Source organism: Loxodonta africana, chromosome 11 (assembly GCF_030014295.1).
Source record: "Loxodonta africana isolate mLoxAfr1 chromosome 11, mLoxAfr1.hap2, whole genome shotgun sequence".
Taxonomy (NCBI): domain Eukaryota; kingdom Metazoa; phylum Chordata; class Mammalia; order Proboscidea; family Elephantidae; genus Loxodonta; species Loxodonta africana.
Window position 1 is genome coordinate 34,482,671 of NC_087352.1, and position 13,117 is coordinate 34,495,787.

The following is a 13,117-nucleotide window of genomic DNA, read 5'->3' on the forward strand; positions in this document are numbered from 1 at the left end:
CTCAAAGAAGAAGGCATTTTTATGAGTGGCAGAGTGGCCATCTAGAGGTGGCAACGAGAGACAGGGGGATAGCCACCCCACTCTCCAGTCTCCTGAGGCACCGCCTTCTTGGAAGTGCTGACACCAGGGCTGTACAGTTTGTCTAATGTCTGTTCCTCTAGACTGTATGCTCGTGATGACAGGGGCAGCGTTTATCACATCACTTCTGGATCCCTAGGGCTCCTCTGCCCCAAAACCCCCTGTGCATTTGTATGAATATGAACATTAAGGGATGAGACACACTACACAGCAGTTATAGTCTAGAATGTGAAGCAGACCACAAAGTGCCCCTCAGAGCAACCCTGGACTTTGATGCTTCATACAGCGCTTCCAGTCCGTCTTATAGAGACATCGTTTTCTGTGAAAATCAGGTCTTGTGGCAGTTCGGCCCTCACACTTGTAAACACCTGTGCTTGTTTCATAGAGCTGTTCTGTAATGGACGTGACTCTTTTGGATGATTCTGGAAAGCCCTTCTGGTGTTTCAGTTCCCCAGTTTGCATGAGACCCTCTACCAGCCCCTGTGACACTTGTGATTTCTTGGGGCAGAGATACTGCGTTGACTACGTGGACTCCGAAGGCAGAGTGCACCTGGACTTGGTGTGGATTGAAGAGACCAAGGAGTACTTCGTTGTCAACCTGGCCCTTTACCTCAGTGTAGCGAAAATAAACCACTGGTTTGGAACAGAGTACTAAATATTAGCAGTAGATGGCAAACTGTGGCTATTTGTTTATTTTTGCCTAGCCAGTTTTGTTTTGGTGTTGGAAGTTAAAATAAAGCATATCTACAGTAGACATTTGGTGCCTTCTTATTTCACATTAGAAACTATGATTTATGAGTCATTAAGTTCGGTTATGTAGAATTAAATTTTAAAAACATAAGATTAGCACATTCCAGTGAAAAATCACATAATATAATAAGGAAAAAGATATTTACTTCTCCCCTTAATATTTAAAAAACTTAAGCATGTGATCACTGTGTGTGTGCGTGCGTGTGCCTGTAATGTACAGATATTTTTTTTAATTGGTGAGAATCCCAAATGAGAAGATACATTGAATATGAACTAAATGGTATCCATTAGAATTAGCAAGTGCTATAATCACTGCCCCAGCATTCAGCATTAGTATTTAATAAAGTAAAATAGACTGATAACCTAATTCATGAGGAAAGATGTAGCTGAAATCATCAGAAGTAATTGTTATTACTGTATTTAAAAGAACAGGGCATGGTATACGTGTGATTCAGACACCTGATTTGCATTTGCGGGGAGGGGGTTGGGTGAGGCTCCTCCGCACAAATATTCTAAGAATTGAGATGCTTGGGGCCTATATAGGAGTGACACATATCTAAGCAAATGTTATTTAAGGGCATTTGTTTCTAAATTTATGTCTTTGATTGTATTGATTTTTTGGGGACATTTATTTTTGTAAATTATTTGCAGAAGTGATTTTTGGTATCATGCTGTTTCTTCTACCGAGGCATGCATGATTAAAATTTCCCTCTTCTATAGTTCACATTCTGCTTCCATTGAATTATCTGCATCAGCTTCCTCTTTGGAGGTGTGTGTGTGTACAATAAAGAGCTTAAAGACAGCAATAAAGTAAAATAGTTAAGACTCTTTTTATATCTGTGTACTGAACACCATGGATTCTCCTGTACCTTCAATTCCAATGTGACACCACAGACTTCATTCTAGTTTTCTCTGTTTCCATATCTGTGATCCTGAATACACTTACTGAGTTATCACTGACTGGACAAGCCTCCCCTTGCTGTTCTACTGCCCCTTCTCTCATACAGGTGCCTCCTGGCCTCACTTCTACTCTGATACCTGTGATTGGTGCTCTGTCACATGGAAACCCTTCTCATCGCACTGGGCTCCAGTACCCCTGTGTGTGTGCCCTCCTCACACAACCTGGGCTCAGAAATATTTCACAAGGCCACTCCTCTGCTTGGATGCTCACCCCCTCCTCAAGATCTGTCTTCCTGTGCCAGGCTACCAAATGCATGGACCCCTTCCTCCACCCACTGGGGCTCCAACATCCCACCCTGGATGACTGTGGCTGCCCCTACCCCACAAGCTGCCTTGCTCTGCACCTCTTAATGGCCTTAGGAATCAATAGTTGGGGAAGTGGTAACATTTCTCAAGGATTAAAAATACTAAGACGTACTATTAGCGCTTTGTGTCCTGAATGTTCACAGGTTATGCCTGTTATGAACAATAGCCCTTTTTGGGGACTGGCCATTTTCGTGTTTTTATGTACTGAAATTAAGTTGTCAGACACATGAAATAAAAGGATTTATGAATCATACTCCTTTGTCAGAAAGGAAGCCTTTTGTTTGTGAAACAAGAAGAGTTATTATGCTAGAATATTTTAAATACGATGAGGGGAATGTGAAGCAGGGCTCGTTGAAATCAATTCAAGAAAAAGAACAGGTGCAGACTCTTAATTATGCAGTTGGCAACGGAAACAAGTGTGACTTACACACACAAAAGGACATACCTACCATAAAATAAAAGAGAAATACTTTTATTTCAAGCAAGCTCCTGATGTAAAATCTTACCTGATTTCAAATCAGGTCAAAGATCTGACCAGTCTTTGGAAAGGTGACTTTTATGTGTGACTTGGTGGCTGTCTTTTATTCCGTTACCATATACTTGTAAGTCTAAGGGTAGGTGCTCTCAAGAACAATGGAAGTTGTGGTGAAGGGCAACTGGGAGGAGCCCTTTTAGAGATAGAACAAATATCAAACATTGGCCTCAGCAGCTGGTTCTTCCAAGGAGCCAGAATTTGATTGGATTATTTTGCAGAGCAATTTAGGCACAGGCATTGTTGAACACAGTAGAGCAATCAGCTGGAAATAGTGGAATTTAACAGCTGGGGGTGGGTAGGGCAGATAGGAAGAGAGTACTACCAGTACCACTGTCATCCAAGGAGCAGTGTCAGAGGTTTAACACTGTGTGAGTGGTTGGGGTGGGGGTAGACTTCACTGAAGTAATCTAGGTAGCCACTAAACAAATAAGTAAATAGCAATAACAAGTTGGGGAGGGGGGAGAGGACCAATACATACATATACTACAGTATATTCTCTAAAATGTCCAGCTTCTGACACAAAATTATGAGGCAGTAAAAGAAACAGAAAACAGGGGAGCAGACTCATACAAGGGGAAAAAAGCAGGCAACAAACTGCCTGTGGGAGCAACCAGATATTGGGTTCATTAGAAAAAGACTTCAAAACAGCCGTTGTAAACATGTTCACAGAAGTAAAGGAAGGTATGACAACAGTATCACATCAATAGAAAATATGAATAGACAATAGAGAATATGAATAAAGAGGAAGTATAAAAACAAACCAAGAACAAGGAAATCTACAGAGACAGAAAGTAGATTTGTGATGTTAAGGGCTGAGAGGGTGTGGGGTGAGACAGGAGGATAGCTAAAGGGTATTGCATTTCTTTTTGGGGTGATGAAAATGTTCTAAAATTCACCATGGTAATGTTTGCACATATCTGTAGCTTTACTTAAAGTGAATTGTGCACTTTAAATGGGTGAATTATTTGACACATGGATTAAATCTCAATAAAACTTAAAAAATGGTTGTCAAGGTGTTGGTCTTAAGTGCGAGTATACATTTTGTATATGGAATAATGTTAGTTGCTGCCAAATCAGCTCTGACTCATGGCAACCTCATGTGTAACTGAATACGTGGAATAATGAGATTATGTGGAATAATAGAGTTTTTTGTGGCCTCCTGTGGCTTCAAGGAGTAGCACCTAGATTTTTTTGTGAGCTGTGGTGAGCATGAAACGGATCATGGCTGGACAAGTCCCACGATGCAGAAGCTGCAGGGCTGAAGGCTATACACATTGAACTCTTCCGGTAAGAATAATCGGGGGAAAGATGGGTGAGATTCTTTTTAAAAATTCTTCTGCAGAAATGGAGAGGTGCTGTAGAGAATCCCTGTATTAGCCACTCAGGAATGGCTGAATATTATATCTGACATGCCCACTGCTGCCTGGGAGCTCCAGGCTGCTGGACAGTCAGAGAAGGAAAGGCTGGTCTGGGACCAAGTGCCATTCCGTTGACGTGGAACAAGTCAACAAAATACGAAGAACAAGAGTGCATGAACAGGGACTCGAGGTCACTCATGAGCAATTTCAGCTGAACAGAAAATGGTAGGTGTCGGTCTGGTTGTCAGTCCTGAACATGGTGGGCAAGGGTGAGTGCATGTTGAGAAATACAGAGGAAGTTGGGAATTTCCCTGCGGACTGTCAGTACTTTGGTGTATTATTGAACAGTAAGTGGTAGATAATCAGCCTCTATTCTACTGGCTCTAGTGGTTCATGGGAAAAGCTGGAAGAGACAAGTCCTGGCCTAGCCCAAGCTCTTAACTCTCTGTCCATGTGTTTTAGATGGAGCAGAACTCTCCTGCTGACAGGTATATGATGTGGTGCATACTTTCTCACATGGCTAGGAAAAACTCGTTATCTCAGAGCCGCTGTTAAGTAAAACAATGGTGTTTCATAGCAACTGTTCATGGAGGCTGTCTTTAACTACTTCCGTTACTGAGGCTCTCAGGTTGGCTCTATAAGGTCAAGCATTTTTGGAGCTTAGTCAGTCACTGACAGTTATTCCTATGCAGAACAAAACATGTCTTACTATACAATGTATTTACTACTAATGATTTTAACTGCAGTGATGTTTTGTTGGCATGTGTTACTAGGAAAATTTAGAGTTGGTGGATATAATAAACCCACCCTAAGACCGACTAGGAAGAAGAACCTGGCAATCTACATCTAAAAAAAAAAAAAAAATTGGCCAGTAAAAGCTTTATGAATAGCAGTGAAATACTGTCTGATATAGTGCCAGAAGATGAGCCCCTCAGATTGGAAGACACTCAAAATACAACTGGGGAAAAGCTGCCTCCTTAAAGTAGAGTGGACCCTAATGACATGGATGGAGTAAAGCTTTTGAGATCTTCATTTGACTCAAAATGAAAAGAAGCAACTGCAAACATCCATTAATACTCAGAACATGGAATGTACGAAGTATGAGTCAAGGAAAATTGGAAGTTGTCAAAAATGAAATGGAACGCTTGAGAATTGTTATCCTCAGCATTAGTGAGCTGACATGGACTGGTATTGGCCATTTTGAATTGGACAATCATATGGTTTACTGTGCCAGGAGTGACAAATTGAAGAGGAACAGCATCATTCATTGTCAAAAAGAACATTTCAAGATCCACCCCGAAGTGCAATGCTGTTGGTGATAGGATAATACCCATATGCCTACAAGGAAGGCCAATTAATATGACTATTATTCAAATTTCTGCACCAACCGCTAATCCCAAAGATGAAGAAATTGAAGATTTTTAGCAACTTCTGCAGTCCTAAATCATGCAAACAAGATGCATTAATAATTACTAATGATTAGAATGCAAAAGTTGGAAACGAAGTATCAGTAGCTAGAAAATATGGTCTTGGTGATAGAAAGGATGCCAGAGAGCATATGATAGAATTTTGCAAGATCAATGACCTATCCATTGGAAATACTTTTTTTTCAATAACATAAATGGCGACTATACACGTGGATCTTGCCAGATGGAATACACAAGAATCAATTTGACTATACCTGTGGAAAGAGATGATAGAGAAGCTTAATATCATTAGTCAGAGCAAGGCCAGGAGATGACTGTGAAACAGATCATCAATTCCTTATATGCAAGTTCAAGCTGAAGCTGAAAAAAATTTAAACAAGTCCACGAGAGCCAAAGTACGATCTTTAGTATATCCCACCTGAATTTAGAGACCATCTCAAGAATAGATTTAATGAATTGAACACTAATGACTGAAGACTAGACAAGTTGTGGGATGACATGAAGGACATTGCCATGGATTGAATTGTGACCCCCCAAAATATGTATCAACTTGGTTAGGCCATGATTCCCAGTATTGTGTGGTTGTCCTCCATTTTGTGATTGTAATATTTATGTTAAAGAGGATTAGGGTGGGATTGTAACACCCTTATTAAGGTCACATCACTGACCTCCAAGGGAGGTTCCTTGGAGTGTGACCTGCACCACCTTTTATCTTACCAGTGATAAACGGAAATGGAAGCAAGCAGAGAGGAGGGACATCATACCACCAAGGAAGAAGCACCTGGAGCAGAATGCATCCTTTGGACCTGGGTGCCTGTGTGGAGAAGCTCCTAGTCCAGGGGGAGATTGATGACAAGGACCTTCCTCCAGAGCTGACATAGAGAGAAAGCCTTCTGCTGGAGCAGATGCCCTAAATTTGGACTAGTAGCCTACTAGACTGTAAGACAATAAATTTCTCTTTGTTAACGCCGTCCACTTGTGGTATTTCTGTTTTAGCAGCACTAGATGACTCAGACAGACGTTATACATGGAAAAAGCAAGAGGTCATTAAATAGACATTAAAGAGGTAACCTGAGGAGGTGGAGCCAAGCTAGTGGAGTAGTCAGATACTTCCTGTGGTCCATCTTACAATAAAGACCCGAAAAAACAAGTTAATTGATTATAAATGACAATCTAGGAACCCTGAACATCAAAGACAAAGTTGAGGAGTTGGACTGAGCAGCAGAGGGAGGGAGAGACAATTCAGAAGCAGCGAGAATTTGCCACATCTGACCTGGCTGGCACCCTGCAGGCTGGATTGGCCGGCATACATGGACTTGGCAAGCAGTAGTACTTGGGACATGTTTTCTACACCAGGAGAAACCGAGTGGCGGAGAGTCTGCTTAAGCCTGCAGAACCAGGGGAAAGTGGTGCTGAATCTGCAAAAGTTAAGGGCAAACATCTAACCTACGACATGGGATCAAAAAACCCTTCCTCTATCCCATTTACTAACCCCCTTCCTGCTCTGCTCTGGTTCTGGTCTGGCTTCAGCAATTGCTACACCCCCTGGGCCAGAAATGGGACCCGTCCTGTGCCCTGAGCCATTCTGGCTTTGGAGAGGGAATAAATTAGCAAACAAAAAAATATAATGTGCCAGCTCCCCAAAGCTGGGAACTCAGGGCAGGCACAGACCTTTGCCTAGGCACAGGCATAAGGGGTACATGGACTTTGAATGCCTTTACCACTGCCTAGACCTGTGTGGTCCCATTTCAGCAGAATAGGCCCTCATTAACGCAGCACAACAGGGTATGTGTCTGAGGCATATTTTCAACTGCAATAGCTAATGGGGAATGGCAGATTCGTGACATTTGACACTGTCCTAACCATTAAGCAGAGTCCTCACCCACCCACATCAGGGGCTCCACCCACTTCACCTAGCCACCCACGACAGGGGTCTAAGAATAAGTGGTGCTTCCCAGTCCATACAGCCAACAGCATTGGGTGCCCAAAGTCCTGCTGCAAAACCCACCCACCTATGCACTCTAGGGAACAGGGACATGCTTTCCACCCAGGCACTCAGGGGAAGTCGTCAGCCCCCTACCTTGCTCAGTACATAACCCCCTACTGCAGCCAGATACCTCTGCCTACTGCAATCACCCCTATGTAGCCCTGTCTGTCTAGGACTGTAGATGAGAGCCTGCACCACGTACTTGGTGACTGATGACCTGGACACCTGAGCTGAATCCACACAAGAAAAGTAGATGAACTCCTGGGCTCACATACCTAGTAACAGCTCTAACCACCTGGTGACAGGATGTGAGAGCTTTAAAGATGCCAATATCAAAGTAGCTCACATGACCAGCCTATTTGGGCATATCAAAACAAACAAAACAAGAAGCTAGGACACAGTAAGCAAACATTAAATATAATAAATTATTGATGGCCCGGAGACAACAGTCAATATCAAATCACATAAAGAGGCAAACCATGATGGCTTCAGCAAGTGCCCAAAACAAAGAACCAAGAAACCTCCCAGAGGAATATAAATTCTTGGAATTACCAGAGGTAGAGTTCAAAAGATTAATATACAGAACTCTTCAAGAGATCAGGAAGGAGATCAGGGAAAACACAGACCAAGCCAAGGAACACATAGACAAAGCAACAGAGGAACTTAAGAAGGTTATACAAGAGCATAATGACAAATTTAACGGGTTGCAAGAATCCATAGACAGCAAAAAGAAATCCAAAAGATTAACAATAAAATTTCAGAATTAGACAATCAATAGAAAGTCATAGGAGCAGAACTGAGACAATGGAAGTCAGAATTAGTGAGATTGAAGATAAAACACTTGACACCAATTTATTTGAGGAAAAATCAGATAAAAGAATTAAAAAAAAAAAAACCTTAAGAATTATGTGGAACTTTATCAAGAGGAATAACTTATGAGTCATTGGATTTCCAAAACAGGGGGGTTAAGAGAAAATACAGAGACAATTGTTGAAAATTTCTTGGCAGACAACTTCCCTAATATCATGAAAGACAAGGTGATATCTATCCAAGAAGCTCATTGAACCCCACACAGGGTAGATCCTAAAAGAAAGTCACCAAGATATAATCAAACTTGCCAAAACAAAAGATAGAGAATTTTAAGAGTGGCTAGGGATAAGTGAAAAGTCATCTACAAAAAAGTGTCAATAAGACTAAGCTCTGACTACTCAGCAGAAACCATGCAGGCAAGGATGATATATACAAAGCCTTGAAGGAAAAAAAATTGCCAGCCAAGAATTATATATCCAGCAAAATTATCTCTCAAATATGATGGCAAAATTAGGGCATTTCCAGATAAATAGTAGTTAAGGGACTTTGTAAAAACCAAACTAAAGTTACAAAGAAATACTAAAGGGAGTCCTCTGGTTAGAAAATCAATAACATCAGTTAACAACCCACCCAAGACTAGAATACAGGATAGAACAACCAAATTTCAACTCTGATAGGGAAGTCACAGAAACAACTAAAAAACACCGAAAACAGGGAAACAGAGATGTCAATATGTAAAAGATGACAACATAAAAACAAAAAAGAGGGACAAAATAATGTAGTCATAGAACTTTCATATGGAGAGGAAGTCAAGGCGATATCAAGAAATAAAAGATGGGTTTAAATTTAGAAAAAGTGAATTTTAAGGTAACCACAAAGGAAACTAACAATTCTACACATCAAAGTAAAAAACAAAAACAAAGGGTCAGCATATACAAAATCAACAACAATGAAAAAGATGAAAAGAAAATACATAAAGAAAAATGACTCAGCAGAGGAAATTAAGTGGAACTGAGAAACTGTTGACAGCACACAAAAAATACATCAAAATGACAATATTAAATTCATACCAACAATAATTATGCTGAATGTAAATGGACTAAATGCACCAAAAAAGAGTCAGAGTGGCAGAATGGATTAAAAAACAAAAAAACAAAAAAAAACGCCATCTGTCTGTATGCTGCCTACAAGAGACACACCTTAGACTCAAAGACACAAACAAACTAAAACTCCAAGGATGGAAAAACATATATCAAGGAAACAACAATCCAAAAAGAGCAGGAGTGGCAATATTAATCTCTGAAAAAATACACTTTAAAGCAAAATCTATCACAAAGGATAAGTAAGGATACGATATAATGATTAAAGGGTCAATATACCAGGAGGTTATAACTATAATAAGTATTTACGCACCTGACAGAGTTCCAAAACAAGTTAAACGAACTCTAACAGCATTGAAAAGAGAAACAGACAGCTCCACAATAATAGTAGGAGACTTCAACACGCTACTTTTGGTGAAGGACAGAACATCCGGAAAGAAGCTCAATAAAGACACAGAAGGTCTAAATGCCACCATCAAAAAATTTGATCTCATAGCCATATACAGAACACTCCACCCAGCAGCAGCCAAGTATATTTTCTTTTCCAGCACACATGGGGCATTCTCCAGAAGAGACTACATATTAGTCCACAAAGTAAGCCTTAACAGAACCCAAAACATTGAAATATTACAAAGCATCTTTTCTGACCATAAAGCTGTAAAAGTAGAAATCAATAAGAGAAAAAGCAAAGGAAAAAAAAAAATCAAATAGATGGAAACTGAACAACACCTGGCTCAAAAACTACTGGGTTATAGAAGAAATCAAGGATGGAATAAAGAAATTCACAGACTCAAGTAAGAATGAAAACACATCCTGCCAGAAACTTTGGGACACAGCAAAAAAGTATTGTTCAGAGGCCACAGCAATAAATGCACACATCCAAGAAGAAGAAAGGGCCAAAATCAAAACATTAACCCTATAACTTGAACAAATAGAGAGCAGCAAAAGAAGCCCATGGGCACCAGAAGGAAGGAAATAATAAAAATTAGGGAAGAAATAGAGAATAGAAAAACAATTGAAAGAGTTAACTAGACCAAAATCTGACTTAAAAAAAAAAAAAATCAACAAAATTGATAAACCATTGGCCAAACTGACATAAGAAAAACGGGAGAGGAAGCAAATAACCTGAATAAGAAATGAGATGGGCAATATCACAAGAGACCCAACTAAAATTAAAATCATCATAACAGAATACTATGAAAAACTGTACTCCAACAAATTTGAAAACCCAGAGGAAATGGACGAATTTCTAGAAACACACTGCCTGCCCAAACTAACACAAACAGAGGTAGAAAAACTAAATAAACCTGTAACAAAAGAAGATATTGAAGAGGTAATTAAAAAACTACCAACAAAAAAAGCTCTGGCCCTGACAGTTTCCCTAGAGAATTCTACCAAACTTTCAGAGAAGAGTTGGCACCACTACTAGTAAAGGTATTTCAGAACATAGAATATGATGGAATACTCCTGAACTCATTCTATGAAGCCAGCATAACCCTGATACCAAAACCAGGTAAAGACACCACAAAAAAAGAAAATTACAGACCAATATCCTTCTTGAACATAGATGCAAAAACCCTCTACAAAATTCTAGCCAATAAAAATTCAACAACATATCAAAAAAGTAATTCCCCATGACCAAGTGGGATTCATACCCACTTGATTGGCTCAACATTAGAAAACAATCAATATAATCCATCACATAAGTAAAACAAAGGACAAGAACCATATGATCTTATCAGTTGATGCAGAAAAGGCATTTGACGAAGTCCAGCACCCATTCATGATAAAAACTCTCGGCAAAATAGGAACAGATTTTAATAGCCAACATCATCCTAAATAGAGTCTGAAATAATTCTCTTGGAGAACGGAAACAGTCAAGGATGCCCTTTATCACTACTCTTATTCAACATTGTGCTGGAGGTCCTAGCCAGAGCAATAAGGCAAGAAAAAAGAAATAAAGGGCATCCAAATTGGTAAAGAAGAAGTAAAAGTATCCCTATTTGCAGATGATGTGATCATATACACAGACAACCCCAAAGAATCCACAAGAAAACTACTGGATTTCAGCAAAGTATCAGGATACAAGATAAACATACAAAAACCAGTTGGATTTCTCTCCACCAACAAAGAGAACTTTGAAGAGGAAATCACCAAATCAATACCGTTTACAATAGCCCCCAAGAAAATACAATAGGAATAAATCTAACAAGAGACTTAAAAAGCCTATGCAAAGAAAACTACAAAACACTACTGCAGAAAACCAAAAGAAACCTACATAAGTGGGAAAACATTTTGCTTATGGATAGGAAGACTCAACATTGTGAAAATGTCAATTCTACCTGAAGCGATCCACAGATACAATGCAAGCCTGATTCAAATTCCAAGGGCATTTTTTGATGAGATGGAGAAACAAATCACCAACTTCATATGGAAAGGGAAGAGGCCCCAGATAAGTAAACATTACTGAAGAAGAAGAACAAAGTAGGAGGCCTCACATTACCTGATTTTAGAGCCTATTATACCACCTCAGTAATCAAAACAGCCTGGTACTGGTACAAGAAGAGATACATAGACCAATGGAACAGAATTGAGAATCCAGATGTAAATTCATCCACCTAGGAGCAGCTGATACTTGATAAAGGCCCAAAGTCAGCTAAAAGGGGAAAAGACAGTCTCTTTAACAAATGGTGCTGGCATAACTGGATATCCCTCTGCAAAAAAATGAAACAAGACCTATACCTCATACCATGTACAAAAACTAACTCAAAATGGATCAAAGACCTAAATATAAAATCTAAAACATGGCATAAACAGAACACAAACCATAACTAAAAATGCACAAACACCAGAAGAGAAACTGGGAGCTCCTAAAAACCGAACACTTATGCTCATCAAAAAACTCTGCCAAAAGAGTAAAAAGACAGCCTACTGTCTGGGAAAAAAATTTTGGCTACAACATATCTGATCAGGGCCTAATCTCTGAAATCTACAAGATAGTACAAAACCTCAACAACAAAAAGACAACCCAATTAAAAAATGGCAAAAGATATGAACAAGCACTTCACCAAAAAAGACATTCAGGCGGCTAACAGATACATGAGGAAATGTCCACGATCATTAGCCATTAGAGAAAAGAAAATCAAAACGACAATGAGATACCATCTCACCCCAACAAGGCTAGCATTAATCCCAAAAACACAAAATAATAAATGTTGAAGAGGTTGTGGAGAGACTGGAACACTTACACACTGCTGTTGGGAATGTAGAATGGTACAACCACTTTGGAAATTGATTTGACGTTTCCTTAAAAAACTAGAAATAGAAGTACCATAGGATCCAGCAATCCCACTCCTTGGAATATATCCTAGAGAAGTAAGAGCCCTCACAGGAATATATATATATGCACACTTTTGTTCATTGCAGCACTGTTCACAATAGCAAAAAGATGGAAACAACCTAGGTGCCCATCAGTGGACGAATGGATAAACAAATTATGGTATATTCACACAATGGAATACTAAGCAACGATAAAGAACAATGATGAATCCATGAAACATAACATGGAGGAATCTGGAAGGCATTATGCTGAGTGAAATTAGTCAGTCACAAAAGGACAGATATTGTATGAGAACACTATTACAAGTACTCAAGAAAAGGTTTACATTGGATCAGGGATGTGACCTGGGTAAGGGTGTTACAGTCCTACCGTAATTCTCTTGAGCATAAAATTACAATCACAAAATGGACGACAACCACACAATACTGGGAATCATGGCCTAACCAAGTTGACACATACTTTTGGG

General features: G+C 39.6%; 1 protein-coding gene across 5 annotated transcripts in view; it reads left to right on the plus strand.

Annotated features, from left to right (window-relative positions):
- The window catches only part of FBXO15 (F-box protein 15), a 96,298-nt gene that overhangs the window by 62,418 nt on the left and 20,763 nt on the right, over positions 1-13,117 (plus strand). Inside the window, exon 9 of one of the 5 annotated variants that reach the window (XM_023543730.2) lies at positions 464-4,807. The exons of 1 other annotated variant lie outside the window; for it this stretch is intronic. In XM_023543730.2, coding sequence (XP_023399498.1) covers positions 464-733 — 270 coding nt within the window. In that variant the 3' untranslated portion in view covers positions 734-4,807. Of the gene's footprint in view, positions 1-463; positions 4,808-13,117 lie in introns of those variants that run through there. 3 more of the 5 variants (XM_023543729.2, XM_023543728.2, XM_023543731.2) reach the window with 3 other exon arrangements.